The sequence below is a fragment of the Moschus berezovskii genome, chromosome 19 (genome assembly GCF_049115385.1).
Source record: "Moschus berezovskii isolate FMDL1 chromosome 19, NW_MosBer_1.0, whole genome shotgun sequence".
In the NCBI taxonomy this organism is placed as follows: domain Eukaryota; kingdom Metazoa; phylum Chordata; class Mammalia; order Artiodactyla; family Moschidae; genus Moschus; species Moschus berezovskii.
In genome coordinates, this window is record NC_142478.1 from 57,719,052 (window position 1) to 57,739,567 (window position 20,516).

The window sequence follows — 20,516 nt, forward strand, 5'->3', positions numbered from 1 at the left end:
CATTTGGCTTTTCCAACAAGGGGGGGAAAAAACCCTACCTCACGCCACACAGAGAATAAATTTCAGTTGTATTAATCTATATAAATGTATTTCAAAGAACTTTAAAAGTCTAAAAACAAAATACAGACAAGTATCTTTATGACCTCAGTACTGTGGAGTGCTTAAATAAGACAAAAAACACAAAATAAATCAATAGACCTGACTTATCAAAGCTAAAAATGTCTGTCACACACATACACACCTGTACAAAGTAAGACACATCACAGACTGGGGGTAAATATTTGCAATGCATTTAACAGACGAAGATTTTAGTATCCAGAATATAGAGAGAAATCTTACCCAAAAAAGACAACTCCGTGGAAAACTAGTTAATGGATGCTACCAGTCAGGTCACATGAGAGGAAACCCAGATAGCCAAGACACTCAACTTCACTAATATTTAGGAAAAGGTGAATTGAAGTAACAATCACACACCTTTTCATTCCTCAGATTGGCAAGAATTTTAAAATCTACAATAGTAAACAGTGAATGTGTGAAGCAATGGGAGTCTCTTGAACCCTGAAGGTAGGAACAGACACTGGCACCACTATTTTTCCAAGCAATCTGGTATTGTTTTGTCAAGTTGAAATTATACTAGTTAATGATCTAGTAATCCCACCCCTAGATAGGTTTCAAAGAGAAACTCGCCCACATGTACTCAAATCAATGACATGTTCAAGAATGTTCACTGCAAGTGTTCACCTAAATGGTAGGAGATAGAGAAGTGAATTTTCTCTATTCACGTGATGGAATTTTATACAGCAGTTAAAATGAATGAACCCTCTCTCACTGATGACATCCGTGTGTACCCCCTCAGCAGTACTGAACACAGAAAGATCACTCCCTTTCTTCAAAAACTTCCTTCACTGGCTTCTCAAATTCCACTTTCTGAGTTTCCTGCTACCTCAGTGGCTACCAAATACTACCACGTATTGTTTTTGGAATGTGTGAAAATGTGAGCATAAACATACAAAAGAATGAGATTTCTGCTTCTGACCAAGGACACGGTAACCGGTATAAACAACTATACCAGTTACAGCAACTGCCATAAAAGTAACTATACCAGTTACAGTACATGCCATTCGTTGTTGTTCAGTCGCTAAATCGTGTCCGACTCTTTGCGACCCCATGGACTGCAGCATGCCAGGCTTCCCTGTCCTTCACTATCTCCCAGAGTTTGTTCAAATTCATGTTTATCCTAACCATCTCATCCTCTGCTGCCCCCTTCTCCTTTTTCCTTCAATCTTTCCCAACATCAGGGTCTTAAAATATAACTCTAAAACTGGGAAAATGTATGAAATTTACTGTGATCCTTGAAGAGAAGAGAAACAAGTAAGATGAGCCCCACAATCACTCGAGCCTTCTGCCTGGAGGTACTTTTTGGACTGTGGAGACAAAGATTATAGTTCAGGGTTATTGAACTTTACTTCCTCAGGAGTTTGCATGGCAAGGTACCAGAGAAAAGGAAGCAGTACAGAGAGAAAACACTCCAAATATTGGACTTAGGCTGAGTCCTAAACTTCACATGTGCAGAGCAAGACTCCATGAAACAGGGCAAAATATAACTTTCAGGGGAAAACAAAACTAAAAAAACTCTCAGGGAACTGTGAGCTGAACAACTACCAGAGATTTACATAGGTCTGGGTTGGGAGACCTGTGAGTTCCAAACAGCCAGAGTAGAGAGATCTTGTTGAATACTCTTGAGTATTCAGTAGAAATTCCAGAAAAGCCATGCCTTATATATAGACCTAATCTAGCCCTCCAGTCAGGGCTACCTTAGACCTGTCCCAACTAAGCTTAAAAATAAGGCTTTTAAAAAGATCATGCTTAACTCGAAGTAAATTAACTGCCTCTTGGAACAAAACTCAGTACTCTATTGAAGAAGACAGCAAAATACTCTCAACAACATTCATAATGTCCAACATATAATAAAAAATTACCAAACAGATAAATAAGCAGGAAAATGTAGTCATAAACCAATAAAACATCAGCTTATTAGCTCAAAAGGGATGGAGATAAGGGAAAAGGGATGAAATTGGCCAACAAAGATTTGAAAATAGTTTATTATAAATATGTTCAAGGATTTCAAGGAAAACATGAACTTAGTGAGGGAACAAATGGAGAATCTCAAAAGAAAAATGGAAACTATAAAAAATCCAAATGGATACTCTAGAATTGAAAAACACATATATGAATTGAAAAATCACTGGATGGGCTTAATAGCTGATTAGATGCTGCAGAAGAAAAGATCAGGGAACTTAAAGATAAAAACTGAAACTATCCAGTAGAAGCAAAAAAAGGCTAGGGCTAAAAAAAAAAAGAACAGAGCTTCAGGGACATTAAGTTCCTAATATACATGTACCTGGAGTACCAAAAAGAGAAGAGAGGGAAAATATTTGGAGAAATAACACCTGGAAAATATCTCCAAATTTAATGGAAAAATACAAACATATAGGTTTGTATATTCTGAGTCCCCAGAGAACCACGTGACACCTGACCTAGAGCAGAAGCCCATCAAATGCCGGTTGGTGGAGGGCCCTGGTGTGTTCAATTGGTGGGTTCTCAAGGTTGGCCAAGGCCCAGGCCCACAACCAACCTGAATCTTTCTTAGTGATTAGTGGCCATGATCCCCTCCGCCAAAACACTTCATCTGGCAGATAGAAACCTCTTGCACTAATTCTCAGCATGGTGGGAACCTCAGGCTGTGCTACAAAAACCACATTCATATTTTATTCAGAAAACATTTTTTTAAAAACTTTGCATCCAGTAAAGAAGCAACTTTCAGTAATTTGGAATGAAAATATGGCACTCAGCAGAGCAGAAAACAACTCTAGTTTTAAGTCAAAAATCCCTCATGCCAGAAGCATCAAAGTTCCAGAAAAGACAAAGATCATGAAAACATTGTGAGCCTCGGCAACTTCACCACCCACCCTGGACTCTCAGCTCTCGGCATCCGCACCCCCACCTTCCCCAGGCAGATGGAAGGACTGACTCAGCAAGTTGCGGGGACCACCAGCCTTAGTGCCTGGCCAGGAGCAGACCCTCTGTAAGTACCCACTGGTATTATTATTCCTCAAAAACAAACACTCTCACCTCTACTCCTCCGACTTCTTCATCATCTGTGGATATCTCGATTCACTGGTTAAGGGGCCCAAACTGTCTGCCTCTGCAACCCCATGTGTTTAGTCACATGGACTGAAAGATTCCTTTTCTGGCTGAAGCTAGATTTAGTTGCTTCTATCATGTGTAATCCGGAGAATCTAGACTAGTGGAGTCCCTGGCCCCACTGCTCCTGCATTAACCCTTGCCGTCCCAGTATATTCTGGCCCTGCTCTCTCTGGGGTCACTGTTCTGTATCAAAGCCCACAACTGTGGTTCCCCCCTGGACTGGGCTGTATCCTCTCACAGTGTGGACTTGGTTCTGTTTGATAGTCTCGCCTCTTCTTGACTTTCCTCCCATCTCTGGTTGCTCTTCCTGTACCATGTCCCTGCCCCCACACCACTGCAAGTCCTTGAGTCCCCAACCCTGAGCTTGCCCTGGCACAGGGTGACTTGCCCCTTTATCTGTGTTCTCGAGGCTGCTCAGGTACCAATCAGTCTCCAGCCTGCTGTCTGATATCCTGCCAGGTCATTAGTCAGTTGTGATCCAAACTGAGCTAATTTCTTTTCTTTCCCCCCAAATCCACTTCTCCGTCCACAATGGCCTAAGTCATGGAGTCACATCCGCCCTGCCACTCAAGTCCAGAACTAAAGATCACTCTTGGCTCCGATCTCTCCATCAGGCCTGTTAGTCTGACCTCCTGTTTATGTGGAAGAAAATGTTCTTGTGAATGTCTATTTTTCAGACTCTGAAGCTGTCATCTGTAGGAGGGGGAAAGTCCCTATTTCATGGTCATCCAGCAATCACAGAAATAGGTACTTTTTAAGAAATTCATCTGACTGCTGATTCCCAGGGCCGAATGTCTGCTAAGTCCCCATTTCCCCATTCCCTCTCAGAGCCTACTTGTGGGGACTTAATTTGCTTATTAATCAACACATGCGTGCATGCATGCTAAGTCACTTCAGCTGTTGTCTGACTTTTTGTGACTCTATGATAGACTGTAGCCTGCCAGGTTCCTCTGTCCATGGGATTCTCCAGGCAAGAATACTGGAGCGGGTTGCCATGCCCACCTCCAGGGGATGTTCCTGACCCAGGGATCCAACCCATGTCTCTTATGTCTTCTGCACTGGCAAATGAGTTTTTTACCAATAACGTCACCTGGGAAGCCCCATTAATCAACACTCCCACCCCCAAACAAGACACAATAGCAGCAACATCTATTATTGCTGTCTATAATTTGTTATAACGGCACACTGGTAAGTTCCTTAAATGCACTATTTCATTTTAATTCCTAACAACTCTCTGAGGTCAAAGTCATCATTTTGGGTCTGGGTGAAAAAGGTGATATGTCCAAAGTCACACACTCAGAAAACCGCAGAGCCAGGACCTGCCCTTGGGCTGGGCTGTATGACCTGGAGGCCCCTATGTTACAAGACAGGGCTGAGAAAAGGCCAGGCAGGCTGTGACCAGAGATCTGCTGGCTAGGAGGGTGCAGTGGGTTGAAACATGGCTGTCCCAAATCCATGTCTACCTGAAACCTCAGAATGTCACTTTGCTTGAAATACAAGCCTTTGCAGATGTCAAGATCTTGCTGGGAATTCCCTGGAGGTCCCAATGGTTATTAGGACTCCCAGGTCTCATGGCCAAGTGCCTGGGCTTCAATCCCTGGTCAGGGAACTAAGATCTCACAAAGTGCACGGTGCAGTAAAAAAAAAAAAATCTTGACATAAAACCATGCTGGATTTAGGATGGACCTTAAATCCAGTGACTGGTGTCCTTGTAAGAAAAAGAGGGGGGACTTCCCTGGTGGTCCAGTGGCTAAGACTCTGCACTCCCAATGTAGTGGGCCCACGTCTGATCCCTGGTTGGGGAACCCCACATGCTGCAACTAAGACTCAGCACAGCCAAATAAATAATTAAATATTAAAAAAAAGAAAAGAAAAGGAGGGGGCATTCAGAGGAGAAAGCTATGGGAAGATGGAGGCAGAGACTGGAGTGATGCATTTACAAACCAAGGAATGCTAGAAACCACCAGAAGCTAGGCTTCCCAGGGGGTGCTAGTGGTAAAGAACACCCCTGCCGATGCAGGAGACTAAGAGACTCAGGTTCAATCCCTGGGTTGGGAAGATCCCCTGGAGGAGGGCATGGCAACCCACTCCAGTATTCTTGCCTGGAGAATCCCATGGACAGAGACGGCTGAAGGGCTACAGTCCATAGGGTTGCACAGTCGGACACAGCTGAAGCAACTTAGCATGCACCAGAAGCTAGGAGAAATAGAGCCAACCCTCCCTCTGAACCTCCAGAGGAACTGAACTGGCCAACCCCCTGATTTTAGAACTCTGACCTTGAGGACTGAGAGAATAAATTTGTTGTTTTAAGCCATCTGGTTTGTGGTCATTTGTTATGGCAACCCCAGGAAGCTAAGACAGAGCGGGTGTGCTCGAGTCAGCTCAAGGGTGCCACAGACCAAGTGCTCTCTCTCCCTTTATATGCATGGGCCACACACCAGTCCCACACTCCTGGGATGAAGCAGGCTCCTTTGGAGGTCAACAAAACCACTTGGAAGAAGCTTATTTCTTTTTTGCTTCCAGCGTATCGGCCACTTCCATCTCCTCTTGCTCTCACTGGATGCTGACAATAATTTTGAGAAATTGGCTGGGCAGGGAGAGGCAGTCTCTCCATTCTACAGAAGGGGAAACTGAGATTCAGGGAGGAGAGATCTACTGCCCAGAGTCGCCTGGTGTAGCAGGGTGACAGAGGCGGAGGAAGGAAGGCACGTCTCTGCACCACCTGGTGGGCATGGAAATGGGTACGTCCTTCTTAGGAGGGCAATGAGGCAGTTTCTTTCACCTTCTCAAAGGATATTTGAGTCTCCCCAGTGTGCCAGGTGTGGGAACAAAGGATCAGCCTTAAACTAGTTTCTACAAAACTTTAAATGTCGGTATTGTCTGACCTGACACAAAGGACTCATGCACAAGCACAAACACACTCACACAGGTACTCACTGCGGTCCTGTTATAACCTTAAGGTCCATGGTTAAATACGCTGTGGCAGACCCACACTATGCAATACCACACAGCAGTTAAGAATGCCCTACGTCAGTGTGGCTGCAGGGACTGACACAGAAATGTCTCTCTCAACTACAGTCAAGTGAAAATCGGCATAGTACTAACTCTAACCCTAACCAGGCCACAATGTATAATTCCATGTTTGTTAAAAACAAAATCAACAACCCAAACCAAATAGTTACTTCTGTGTAGCAAAAGGGATTGCGACTGGGTTGGAAGGTGAAGAGAAACCTTTTTTTCTTCCCTGTTAGATTTAACAATAAGAAATAGCCATTTTTGGAGTCAGATCTAACCTACAGAGAATGAAGTATTTGAGTGAGGGGAGAAGGGAGGAAGAATTTTTTAAAAATATATGTACACACACACACAAATCCAATATATACGTAACTGGAATCCCTAAATAAGAGAACCAAAACGATGGAACAGAATGGTTCAAGATATAATTCAAGAAAACTACTGAAACAAGACTCCTTTAAAAATTACCATTTTTGCAGATCCAAACTGGTAGAAACTGACAATTATGTGGTTCAACCTGGTATCTGCCTATTTGTTGTTTTAATTTCTTATACTGAGAACTTGTGTACAGTTTTTGAAAACAAACATAAGTAGTAAAGCTGATTATGAACTCAATTCTACTAGCTTTGTTCTTTCTGAGATACTCTGTCAATGAGAAGAAAACAAGCCAGAAGAGCTGATTTTTAAAGCAACAAGAATGACGATATTGAAAGAAGTGGAATCAAGGTTCTGAGATGCAATCCTTCTTCCCTCAGTAGGGGAAAATGAGGACTTGCCACATGGCAATCACCACCACCCACTGGACAGCTGATGGACTTGCATCTCTTACCTTCTGGGTCCAGGGGTCTTAACACCCACCCAGGCAGGTTTAGAGACGTTGTCCTGATCCCTGCCTTCCCTCCCTCTCCCACAAAGCTCACCTAATCACTAAGCCCTATGCATTCTAGCATCTAAATAACCCTTGAATCCATCAGCCACTTCTCTCATCTTCTGCCCCCTCCCTGCCCCAGCCTGCACATTTTACTTGGAAGATGTACCAGCCCCTCACTGTTCTCCCATCACTTTTACACTCTTGTCAACAGACTGAGAGCACTCCTTGAAACATAATCATGTCACTCCCTGTGCAGAAAAGGCCTGGGGATGTGGCCTTAGAAAAGTCTGCCTGGCCCCTGGCTGGAATCTGGGAACTTGTATTTCGGGAGGGTTCTCATCTGGTGAGAACAGCTCCCTGTGCCTGGATTGTTTTTGTAAAAGACATTGCAGTTCATGCTGAATACTTGCTTTCCTCAGGGTTAGAGTTTGGAAGGCACCCATGTGACCACCTCTCAAATAAAAACCTTGAGTGCTGAGTCTCTTAACAAGCTCTCCCAGCAGATAACATTTCATATGTGTTGTCACAACTTGCTTCTGGAGAATTAAGCAAGTCCTATGTGACTCCCATGGGAGAGGAATCTGAAAGCTTGTGCCTGATCTCCCCTGGACTTCACCTCATGTACCTTTTTCCTTTTCCTTTGTAAAAATCTTAGCCACGAGTGGAACTGTGTGCTGAGTCCTATGAGCCCTCCCAGTGAATCACTGAACCTGGAGTGATCTTGGGGCCCAAATGTACTCCCTCATTTGAAACTCTCCTTGGGATTCCCATTGATCTTAAAGACACAGGGAATTCCCTGATACTCCAATGGTCAGGACTCTCTGCTTTCACTGCTAAGGGCCCAGGGTTTGATTCCTGGTCAGGGAACTAAGATCAGACAAGTTGTGTGGCATGGTAAAGAGAAAAAAAAAAAAAAAGACCAAAGTACCTTCCAGAGACCTACAGCCATTGCACAGGCTGTGACCTCTGGCTGCTTATCTGATCTCACCTGTTACCGGTCACTGTTCTGGCCACATGGTCTCCATTAGCCATCCATACTCAACAGGTTCCTTCAACCACAGGCCCTTTGCACATGTGGTTTTCTCTGTCAGGAATGGCATCTTATCATTTTTCTTTGCCTCCTGCAGGAGGTCTCTCTCAGGCACCCCAGCTCCAGGAAGCTGACCATGTGCCTCCCCTGCTACACTCACGCATGGCCTACACCTCCCGCAATGGAGACGGATGCTCCCATTTATATAATGGAGTCTGCTTCCTCCTCCAGCTCCTCGTTAGGGGGCTGGGTGGGTGGGCTCCTGCTCATGCTACATTCTCCACAGCCCTCATGCCTGGAAGACTGCAGGTTCCCACTAAACATACCTGGAGGGTGGAACGAATCCCTCGAGCAAATCTCTCCTCCTGGGGGACTCCTGCACCCCAGCAGCTCACGTTCTCGTACCACCACCTCCCCACCCCCTAGTCCCCAGGGATCTGTGTTCTGAGGAATGCCTATTTTTAAAATCAGGGAAGTCTTTATATAAGCGTAGCAGCTTTTCCTTCTCTAGGGTGGGGAGGAAGTTTGAGGTTCATGAAAATAACCACCGCGACGGCTGACTAGATTGTGGGGTGGTGGGGTTGTTGCTTGCAGACCGAGAAGCCTGACCAGCAGCCCAGGTGCCCCCAGAGATGCATTCTCCAACTTTCCTCTCTATCCCCTGTGGGTCAGAATCCCTCCTGCCTTGGAAGAGTCTGTTGACCTGGCAAGACGATCATGAGGCTGGGAAGGCGATGTGGGAGTTAATAATTAAGGTAGTACAAACTGCAGAGACTGGAACTATCGCCAAAGCACCTGCCATTTTCTGAGCTCTGTGCAGAAGCCCATGGCAACACACAGCAACAACTCTATAAGGCGGAGACAGAATCCTCTTCATTTACAGGTGTGAAGACTGACAACAGAGAGGCCAAGCAACCTGCCTCAGGTCACACAGCCAGTGAGATGCAGAGCTCAGATTCCGAGCCAGGCTGCCTGGCCCAGAATCCCCTCCCTCCTCCATGACCTCTACGAATGCTCTCTAGACTCAGCTGCTGAAGAAGGCCAACACTGAGTCGGGAGTTCAACCCAGTTTTACTCAATAAGAAACACATTTTATACCCTGCCACTTAGGACACGCTAACATATATACATTCTATAATCAACACTGAAGTTAATATGTGAGAGACTTAAGTTCTCCACTTTGTTCTATTTCTTAAAAGGCTGATTGAAGTTCATTAATGGATTTCAGGAATCACCAGTGGGTTGAGTCTGAAACACATGGGTACAGTAGGACATATTTTGTCTGTTTCCCTGGAGGAGAGAGAGGATAGCTGTTGGAAAGCTGGCAGTCCTGCCCCTAGTCTGTGATTTGGCCATGTTAACTGGGAAGCATAAGTCAGGCTGCTATTTGTGTTTTGAAAGCATAGAAAGAAACAAAAGCACAGAAGTAAAAATATATAGTTACCCAGCTAGAAATTAGGACCTATCACCAGTATGACTGAATCATCTGGGCCACCCCATCCCTCAACATCTTAGTGATGCTTCAGCTGTGGAAAAGAAGAGCTAAACAAGAGTTCAGGGCACCCCTCTTTCTTGCCCCACTGTGGCTCAGTCCTTGGAAGGAGGCCAGTGCAGCTGCAGTTTAACCAATGGCTCTCAGACCTGCTGCACATTGGAACCAACTGGATGCTTTAAAAACAAACAATCAAACCCCAGTGCCTGACTCCCAGGCCCCAAGACTGTGATTCAATTGGCCTGGGAGTGGCCTGGGTGGTTGGGATCTCCATTGTGCAGTCAAGGTCAAGAACCAGCATCATGAATGAACCTGGTGCCCCCAAACACCTTATGAGAAAGGTGCCAAAGGGCCACAAGGATTTCTTTTTCTTTTTTTAATTGCCACAAGGATTTCGAAGCACACCCGGCAACCAGCTTGCCCAGATGTGGCTGGTGACAGGTGACTGAGCTAAGGACTAGGTCACCTGATGGGCCGAAAACCCACTTGATCCTCATGACGGTGTCAGCAGCTCCTGTGTATTAGGACGGCACACTGCTACGTGCTCTCCAGGCGCTATCTTGTTTGATCCTCAGTTTCCATTTTACAAAAAAGGAAAAGGGAGGCTCAGAGATGTGGGCAGAGGCAGGGAGGGTGTCTCAAGAGGGCAGGTGTCCAGAGCCTGCTACAGCAAATCAGGAGTGAACCATGGCTAAAAACCCTGCCAGTTTCTCCTACAAAGAGCTATTTTGCTCCCTAAAGCTAGAGGGGGCTGGATGATTAAATAGCTCCTAAATGCAATCCTATTAAAACAATTTTTAAAAAAACATAATTAACTTCATTGGGATAAATTATTAAAAGGAATGTGTTTTAGAACCAGTAAGAGGCTTATTTGCTACAAGTGGTCCTGGTCCAATCTTCCTTAGCTGCCCAACAATGCCGCTGGGACCAACCCTTGATTTGGCCTCTGTGTGATGAAAGACAGGCTCCCAGCCCCCGGGGTCCCCTGAGGTGTGTGCCTAGTTCTGCATTCCAACACTGCTTGCCCTGATGTTTCTGTGTCTTCACCCCAACTCCTGCGACCTGTTCCTGCAGCCAGACCTCCTGACCCATCTGGACCCCTAAGTTTTACCTGTTGTCATTCCCCCCGATGAGCAGACCGTCACTCCACATCTATTTCCTTTAGTATTACTATTGTGAAAACATGAGGAAAAACAAAATCATAATTCCAGCACACCAATTTATCACCTGCTTATCTATCCATCTCACTCTCTAATCGTTTACAATTATAATCAAAGGTTGCACACAACTTTGTATCTTTTATCCCCCCACTACTTATATGCATCAGACTTATGCCTTTTTAATGGCCAAGGTTTTTTAACCACAGAAGTCAGTGCTCTCGTTATTGTATTTTCTGATTGTTCATTTTCAGCATCTTTATCACCAATTCAAAGGCCACATTTTTACACGTTAACATTTCTGAAATCTGTCCTACAACTGCCCAGTGTCGGTGCTGTGTCACGTTAGACCACAGTAAACAGGCGGGCCCTATTCTTCACAGCACATGAAATAAGGTGCATTTACAGTCAAGGGCATCTTATGGACTAAGAAACACATGCCTTTCTAAATTGTGCTGTAAATGATACTTTTGCCTTTCTGTGGGTTGTTTCCTTTCCTGTAAGTGAGATGACCAGGTTTGATTATGACCATTTTCATGACTTCTGACACACCCAGTCAAGTTTTTTCCAGCAGTTGTGTGGGTTGATCCAGCCCCTCGTGAGATGCAGCAGTGAGCCGGTTTCACCACAGCATAACCATGATTGAGAATTTCCGCTTGTCTTTTTGTTTTGCTTAGTAGGTAGGAAGCGATAAACGAAGGAAACTGTTCCATTTGCCTTTCTGTGAGTAGTAATCACAGCTGGAACTCAAGGAGCACCTGTTACTGGGTGGCAGGCACTAAGCTTACAGTATCTTATCAGGAATTGCCACAATACAGAGGGTGATTATCATCCTCTACTGGAAATGCCACTGAATTTCATTAACGCAAAGATGGACATTTTCCCCCTATTTCAACATTTCTGAAATCAGAATTGGCAGCATGTTGTAAGGGCCATTGGTCACTTCCCCCTCCCACACTGTAAACAGCTTTAAATCAGAAATACTCTTATAATTAAAGGGGCCACCGATTTGACAAAATGCAAGATCATCACCTTGTCCCATGGTCCTCTGCCCCGTTACTCTGCTGGTACCCTGAGCCTCTGGTGCTGCCCTGACAACTCCACCTGGCCCGGCCCCGAGAAACTCCAAGAGAACAGCTGAAACAGAAGCCAACATCACCTTTCCACCTTGCCCTACCCTTCACAACCAATGTCTCTTCAAATCCAACAAGCTGTGCCCCAGATATCAAGGACAGAATTTATTAGTCCTACTCTGGACAGCCGCACAATACAGGAGGCAGAGTATTTGCTTTGCCATCAGGCTAGGCTGGAAGCCCATTTCTGCCACTTCTGGTGTGATCTTGAGCAAGTAGCTTTCCTTCTCTGTTCCCAAGTGTCTCTACCTGTAAAATAAGTGGTCGGGAGGAGTCCTGATGAGCTCAGTATTGGCCTAGTGATGGTCTCCTCAACTTCTCCGGACAAGCCTTCAGTAACAAGGGTGGTAACTTGGCCCCATTTTCCAGATAAGGAAACTGAGGCTCAGGGAAGTGAAGGGCGTGACCAAAGGATAGAGGGCTATTAAAATGCAGAGCTGGGCTTTAAATAGTCTGTTTCTGATTTTGAGGCTATCTTGGGTTCCTCCCATAGCTTTCACCTCTGTGACTTTAAAGACTTTGGTATTGTGCAAGCACCCTGAACACGCGTTTTCCCTCCACCCTGTTAGAAACATCAAACAATTATCTTCTCAAGGCTGGGAAGTCCATTAACTCTGCTAGTTCACCTGAATTAATTTACCTTTTCATTCCAGGTGGCCATTTTCCTGTCTTCTCGGGATCTGGAAAATAAGAAAACATTTGTCCAGATCTGTCATCCTGCCAGCATTTGCCTTAGTATGTGTTTTCCAACACTTTTTTACAAATTATGTTTAACTTGCTTAAGTTAATAGTTTCTGAAAACAGTAAATAGTAAAGTTCAAGCCGTACGTAGAAGGATGACCTGAGTACATAACCAAAGAACTGGAAACAGGCACTCAAATACATGCACACAAATATTCACAGCCCAAAGACAGAAACAATCCATGCCCATTATCATATGTATGGATAAATAAAAGATGTTATATCTATACAATGGAATGTTATCCAGCCATAAAAAGAAATGAAGTACTTTTGCAATACATACAAATTATCAAATCATTATGTTGTACACCTGAAACTAACGTTGTATGTCAATTATATCTTAATAAAAAAGAAGATATGAAGTACTGACACATGCTACAACGTGAATGAACCTCTAAAACATTATGTTAAGTAAAAGCAGCCAGACACAAAATGTCACACGTTACATGGTTCCACCGATGTGTAATATCCAGAATATGCAAATCTATACAGACAGAAGGCAGATTGGTGGTGGCCCAGAACTGGGGGAGAGGGGAACAGGAGAGTGACTGCCTAATGGGGACACAGTTTCCCGTTGAGATGATGAGAATATTCTGGAACTAGATGGAGGTGGTAGGTGTACTACATCAGGAATGTATTAAATGATACTGAACTGCTCACTTTAAAACTTAATTTTTAAAAAATTTTAATTTGATGTGCATTTCACTCCATTTAGGAACCTGAAAGTCTGGTCAAGTCAGTCACGGTACATCTATGGTACATCCAGTACTGTTAAATGTCCATAGGTGGATGAGGAAAGATGTGAGGAATATAACAAGTCTCCCATCACTTTATAGCGTAATATGATCCCATCCATGTGAAAAGATGATATATGCATTAAAAAAAAAAATCTGTTAAGGATAGAGCCGAATTCTTCACAGTAGTTACTGCTGGAGATTTGAGGGTGTGGTGGGTATTTTCTCTCTCTTGGCTTCTTTCTGAAAGGTCTGAACTTTTACAATGACTATGTGTGACTTCTTAAAGCTTATTTTTAATGTAGGTGACATATACAGTAAAAAATTAGACACAAAAAGATATACTATGATAAGTCTTTCTATTCCTGGTCTTCCCAGAAACATCCTATCAGTTTCCCATGTAGCCTTTGGAGGTATTCTATGTCTTCCCAAACACAGTCTTATTTATTCTTTTTTTCCCCTTTAAATGTGAGCTCTCACACTGCTCTGAATCTTGCTTATTTCCCTTGAGGATGTGGGAAGCTGAAAGATGCCCTGCCCAAAGATGCATGGTCCAAATCCCCAGAACCTGTGAATGTGCCCATTTACGCAGCAAAAGGAACTCTGCAAGTGTGATGAGAAGAAGGACATCAAGATGGGGCATTATCCAGGTGGACCCAGTGTGATCAGAAGGGTCTTCACAAGTCAAGTGAGAGAACCAGAAGAAGAGGTGACGTGATGACAGAAGCAGGGCCTGGAGTCAGAGTGAGATTTGATGTTATGCTGTGTTGAAGATTGACGGAATGGGGTTATGAGTAAAAGAAAATAAGATATAATTGATAGCTTGTGGGAAGCTGCTGTGTAGCCCAGGGAGCTCAGTTCAGGGCTCTGTGATGACCTAGAAGAGTGAAATTGGTGGGTATGTGTATACATATAGCTGATTCGTGTTGTTGTACAGCAGACACTAACACTGCAAAATAACAGTGCAAAGCTTTCCAATTAAAAATTTAAAAAATAAGTAAGGGCAGCCTCTAGAAGTTGGTAAAGGCAAGGAAACAGATTCCCCTCTAGGAGCCTCCAGAGCAACAGGAGCTCTGCCAAGACCTTGATCTTGCCATACCATGACTGATTTTGGGTGAGACACCCCTAGAACTGTAAGATAATAAATTTCTGTTCTTTTAAGCCATCACATTTTTGATCCTTTGGTACAGTGGCCACAGGAGACTAACACAGTGAGCCAGAGACTGTCTTCCACAGGATGTTCTAGAGCAAATGCAGCCTTTGGCTGACTTTGCGGGATTCCCCTGAGGGAGTGTGTGTAGTTTCCACTAGCAACCAACATTTAGATTGCTTCCCAATCTTTTGCTGCCCCAGTGTTTCAATGAATAACCTTATACATTGTGTCACTCGGTCGTGTCCGACTCTTTGCAACCCCATGGACTGTAGCCCACCAGGCTCCTCTGTCCATGGGTTTCTCCAGGCAAGAATACTGGAGTGGGTTGCCACGTTCTTCTCCGAGGGATCTTCCCAACCCAGGGATCAAACCCTGGTCTCCAGCGGATTATTTACCATCTGAGCCACCAGGGAAGTGCCTATATGTCATGTACTACTTTTATAACTTAAAAAATTTTAACATTTTGAAAAAAATCATGAAGACTTAAAAAAATAAAAAAGAGAGTTCTTTCTCTCCCCACGGTAGCATGCTCAGGGCACAAGGGACTCTCAGTTTCTTGCTGGTTGACTGGCAGAGCAGCCTCTGCAACCAGCACAGCTCACCTGGGCGTGTTCCTGTTCCAGCCCCTGGGGGCCCTCACCCTGCTCTCACGAGATGGGGCTCAAGTGGAACCACCACCACAAGTAAAGGTGAAGGGAAAAATTCAGGTGCCCTGGAGATTTCCTTCCTCCACAGGACAGGAAACAGAACTAGCGCATGCATAGAAAAACACCCAGATTCACTCATTCAAGCAACGGAAAATTTAAACGTGCCATGACCTCCCCATTAAACTAGACAAAATAAAAATGAGAAAAAAAAAAAGCCCCATGCTCATGGGACTGTAGGGAAACTTGCACACACTGCTGGGGATAATTTTTCTAAACAGCCACCTGGTAATAAGTGGTGTATGCCTTTAGGATGACCCTTGACTAGAACACACCAGTTTGGAGACTGTGACTCAAAAATCATTTGAACCTGAAATTATCACAACGTTCTTAACTGGCTATACTGCAATATAAAATAAAGTTAAAAAGAAATTTGAAAGCAAGAAAAAAAAGTGCAATTTGGATCATACTGTTTTAAGCAAAGTTGGATGATGGCTAGAACCCGGAAATAGTGGCTAGGTCCCATAATAGGGAAAAGCTGAAGAAGGCAGTGGGAGGAATGACAATTCTGAGGTTTGTGTAGAAATGTAGAAAGAAGGTTGTTAAGCAATGAGAAGCAGAACTGTAATGGTTGCGCACATTGCCTGCAATTCTACAAAGTTATCAGAACTTTTACTCAGTGCAAGGGGCTTTCCGGGTGGCTCAGAGGTAAAAATCTGCCTGCCAATGCAGGATACACAGGTTTGATCCCTGGGTCAGGAAGATCCCCTGGAGAAAGGAATGGCAACCCACTCCAGTGTTCTTGCCTGGAGAAATCCATGGACAGAGGACCCTGGCAGGCTACAGTCCATGGGGTCACAAAGAGTCAAATACGACTTAGCAACTAAACAACAGCGACAACTCAGTGCAAGGCATGGCCCTGGCTTCTGGGGAATCCAAAATGAAGAGACAAGAAAAAGGTCTGGGCCCTGGTAGACTGACATTTTAGCCATAAGCAAGATAACATCACTTGGAAGGAAGAACAGTAATGCAACAAAGGGCAGGCGAAGAGTGGCTCCTGCAGGTTGCGGTGGGCAGGGAAGGCTTCCAAGTAGGTGACTTTCATGGTGGTCTCTGAATTGCAAGGAAGTACGTCACAAGAAGATGGAAGGGATGAGTGTTACCGGGAGAAGGAAGGGCCTGTGCACAGACCCTGAGAGAGCTTTTTGTATGTCCAAGGAAGGAAGAGGACCCCAGTATGGCTGCAGCGAGCAGAGGAATGAGCATGGGAGGGGAAGAGTCATCAGTTAAGGCCCAGCTGTGCAGAGATTTCAGCAGACAGTGCTGAGGGTCTGTGGGTCAAGGTGGGGATGCAGAGGAGTGACCAGATTCACAATATGCTGAGGTGTGGGACCTGCGGCTGGCCAAGACGGAGGGGATTAAGAAAAGAGCAGGCTTTGGAGTAAGAATACCCTAGCCCTTCCTCCTTCTTGATAAACTGGTGCTGAGGGCGGGATCGGGAGCTACAGGGCAGTTCTGGAATTGTGCAAGCCTCAGCCTGAAGATTTTCAAAACCCTGTCCCTGCTGGCCTTTCTCCTTCCAAGTCAGAGAGGAAGGTGTCACAGCCCCCAGCCTTGGTCTTACTTAAGAAGCTTTCAGCTGCTGGTGGGGCTGCCGAAAATACTGCAGATCTCAGATAGCTCTGAGCAACTTGAGGTTGAAGGACAGAGAAGTGCTCTCAGATGGGCAGAGATGGGTGGAGATGGGGCCCAGCCTGAGTCAGGCACTGGGCTAGGCCTTCACACCAACCATCTCATTTAGTCTCCTCAGCAAGGCTCCAAGGCAGGTACCAAGCTTAATCCCGAGGTTAAGGATAAGCAAATGAAAAAGACAAGGAAACTGAGGCATGGAAAATCGAAGTCCCATCGCTAAAACTGCAAAGAGCCTTGTGCCCAGCGCGGGTGCTGGTACAGGCCTGGGAGTTTCTGGATCAGGGAGCTGCACCGTGCCTCCTCTCTGTTCTGGAGTTTAACCTGGCTCCAAAGCACTGTTCTTATTCCTTGGCACCCCCTACCCAGGTGAAGGATTTGCTGTTCACAAAGTTCTTTTTGTAGTGATGAGCAGGTAGGCTCACCCTGGCCTCTTCCCCTATTCCCAGCACTGGTCTCTCCCTGCCGTCTCCCAAGGGTGTAGGACCCAGGCAGGTCAGGCCTAATGAGTTAGAGAACTTAGGTGTTCACACCGACCTGGGTGAGTTCCGGCTCTGCCTCTGCGGGTGGTGTGACCCCTTGGCGAGTGGCTTGGCCTCCTTGAGTCTTGGTGTCTTCACCTGTAAGAGGGAGACAAGGATGGTACCTAGCTCACCTGTTGCTGCTGCTTCATGGCATGTGGGCAAGTGAAGGCACCTGGCCCAGGGAATCACTCACTCCATACAAATGGATAGCTTTCGTCCACACCCTCGTTTTCAAGGTGAGGTGCACGCGTTGTCTTCTGTCCTTCCCTCTACATGGGGGCCCTGGGTTATCACTGCCTGCCCTCGTTGCCCTGAGCTGGGAAACGCTAGAACCGCGGGCAACCGGGGACCCTGGGGATCCCGCGGGAGGTCCCCGGCAGGCTCGGCTCGGGCTGGGAGGGCTCGAAAAAGGGCCACGCGCCCCGGGCCAGCCCCGGAGCACTTACCCTGCGCCCGGCCTGCCCCTGCCCGCAGCTACCCAGCAACTGCGAGCTCGGCGTCTGCAGGGCCGCCCCGCCTGCTTCTTCCTCCCGCCCCCTCCTGCCGCCCGCCCTCTAAGTCAGTCCGCGGCCGGCGGGAGCTCCGGCCCGGCTCTCGGTCCCCTTGCCCTCGTTCTTGCCTGTCAGTCTCCCCGCTGGTCTCCGGCCGCCCCCCACCTGGCCCCCTCCCGCCCCTCAGGCCCGAGCCCGGCCTGGGCCTCCTGCAATCCTGCAGACGGACAAAGGTCCCGCCCGTGGGAGCCAATCGCGAATCACGAGAATCCTGGCCCCGGAGACCCTAAGGGGAGGGGCAGGAGGAGGGAGCCACTTCCTTCCTCCAACAGGGATGTGTTGCCCGCGGGCCCACCCCCTCCCCACCACACACTCGGTGAAACCCGGCTAGCTCGTGTTCGCTCCCTCCAATACCCCTTCCCCAATTCCTGATTACTTAAGCGTGAGCTGAGTGTCCCTTGCACAGTATCTGTAGGCAAGGGGTGGAAGATGGGCAGAATGCCCTAAAGGGGTGGCCAACCTCGAAGCTGTCAGAAAGCCCCTGGACTGGGGGAGTGGATGAGGCTGGAGGTGAAGAGCGGGCTGGTATTGACAAGAGGGAGGAGCCTTCCGGCCTGGAGGCTGAGCGCACCCTTGCTCTGGTACTCGTGCTCAACCCCTGGCTCAGCTGCACCGTTCTTCCCCTGTGGGCCCTCCCTCTCCCAGGCTTCCCCAGGACTCTGTCCAGACCTTCTTTCTGGGATGGTTCACACTGGTCTCAGTTACTCCGTTAGCCTCCATAGCTTCCCTGGTAGCTCAGACGGTAAAGCGTCTGCCGACACTGCAGGAGACCAGGGTTTGATCCCTGGGTCAGGAAGATCCCCTGGAGAAGGAAATGGCAACTCACTCCAGTATTCTTGCCTGGAAAATCCCATGGACTGAGGATCCTGGTAGGCTACAGTCCATGGGGTGGCAAAGAGTCGGACACGACTGAGTGACTTCACTTTCTTTTTTTCTTTCTTCCCCCAAAGTATCACTGGTCCCAAACATCCAAGACCTGAATGCATCTGTCTTCTACGCACCTCCCTGCTCCTGGTTTAGTTGGTAGTGGTGGTGGTAGGGCAGTCACAACTCCCTGGAGTTGTACTGTTACTAGGTTTCTGTGGCCACTGTAACAAGTTACCACAAACCTAGTGGCTTAACATAACACAAAAATAACACTTAAAACAGCAAAGCACTGGAGGTTGGAGGTCCAGGCTGGTCAAGGTGTTGGCAGGGCTGCATTGTATTTCTTCTGAAAACCTGAGCCGGGTTTGGGGCGGGATCCATTCCTTGTCTTTTCCAGCTTCTTTGCATTCCTTGGCTGCTGGCTAATCAACCTGACTTCTGCTTTCACCATCACATCTCTTCTCTACATCTGACCCTTTCCCTCCCTCTTAAAAGGACCTTTGTGATTATACTGGGCCCACCTGAACAATTGATATTCTCGAGATCCTTGACTTAATCTCGTCTACAAAGTCCTTTTGCCATGTAAGGTAGCATCTGTACAGGTTCTGAAGTTTCAGTGTCCTGCCTAGCACAGAGCTACTCTTTCCATTAGCCTCTGTTGAGTCTGCTCTTCCCAATCCTGTCTCCTGCGGGGAGCCGGCTTTCTTAAAACAGCTCAGTCTGATGTGACTTCTCAGTTACATTTTGTTACTACAAGAGAGCCATCCTGGTCCCTGGGGCATAGTCTGGCCCATTCTAAACTTCCACTTTATATTTTATTAGAAACTCCCTTCCCCAGGGCCAGCTAGACGGAGTGGAGAGGGTGTGGGGACTGTACTTCCCAGCCCCTCCCCTGTGTTCACTCCCTGAGGGTCGGGGAAGGGAAGAGGGTGAGGGAACAGGTTAAGGTGCTTCCCACCTCAAAGCTGCAATCCTCTTTTTGTTGGCTTTAACAACTAGTCCTGACTACCGTTTTAAGTCAGAACAGACAGCTGGTGGTTTCTACAGGTCCCACCAAGGCCAGGCTTAAATGCTGCCCCTGGTTTGACCCTCTGGCTGATCCCTGCTGGAGGCTCTCATGTGTTGCCTTGTTGACCCACGCTGGAAAAGCCTGCAGCTGCCAACCTGACTTATGTCCTGGAGGCTGGGCCACCAGCAGGGACCTATTCCCATACTTTTTTTTAGGTATCAGGATCCTGAGGGTGCTGGTCAGCAAGTATGGAGGATTTAGTAATGTTTTCAATACTGCTATCTTCACTGGAATCCCTCGACTACTTGGTCTTCTCACTGAACAGGAGAAGATCTCAATTGTGTTAACATCTTTAGCAGAGTCTGGCATGTAGCAGGTGTTTTACATTCCATTATGTAAGCCAGGTCTCCCGCATTGCAGGCAGAGTCTTCACTGTCTGAGCCACCAGGGAAGTCCAATTATGCAACAGCATAAATTAACACATGAGTATTGAGCATAATACAGTACAGCTGTCCACCATCGCTGCTTCTAATCAGCATTGTACTGAAGATCCCAGCTAATGCCGTAGGACAGGGAACATGAGGTACAAAGACTGAAAAGAGAAAACCGAGTATTCTCAATCAGTGACTGTCTATCAGGAAAATCCATGAGACTCAACAGATTGGCACTGGATACCGATTGTGTGGCAGGCCTTTTCTA

At 46.5% G+C, this 20,516-nt stretch overlaps 1 protein-coding gene across 6 annotated transcripts in view; it reads right to left on the bottom strand.

The window, feature by feature from the left end:
* The window catches only part of HVCN1 (hydrogen voltage gated channel 1), a 32,283-nt gene extending 13,860 nt beyond the window's left edge, over positions 1 to 18,423 (bottom strand). The window contains exons 1-3 of one of the 6 annotated variants that reach the window (XM_055405529.2): positions 18,402 to 18,423; positions 17,404 to 17,486; positions 12,546 to 12,585 (exon numbers count right to left, since the gene is read on the bottom strand). In XM_055405529.2, coding sequence (XP_055261504.1) covers positions 12,546 to 12,566 — 21 coding nt within the window. In that variant the 5' untranslated portion in view covers positions 12,567 to 12,585; positions 17,404 to 17,486; positions 18,402 to 18,423. The other 5 variants (XM_055405527.2, XM_055405526.2, XM_055405528.2 and 2 more) reach the window with 5 other exon arrangements.
* Between the last annotated feature and the right edge of the window lie 2,093 nt (positions 18,424 to 20,516).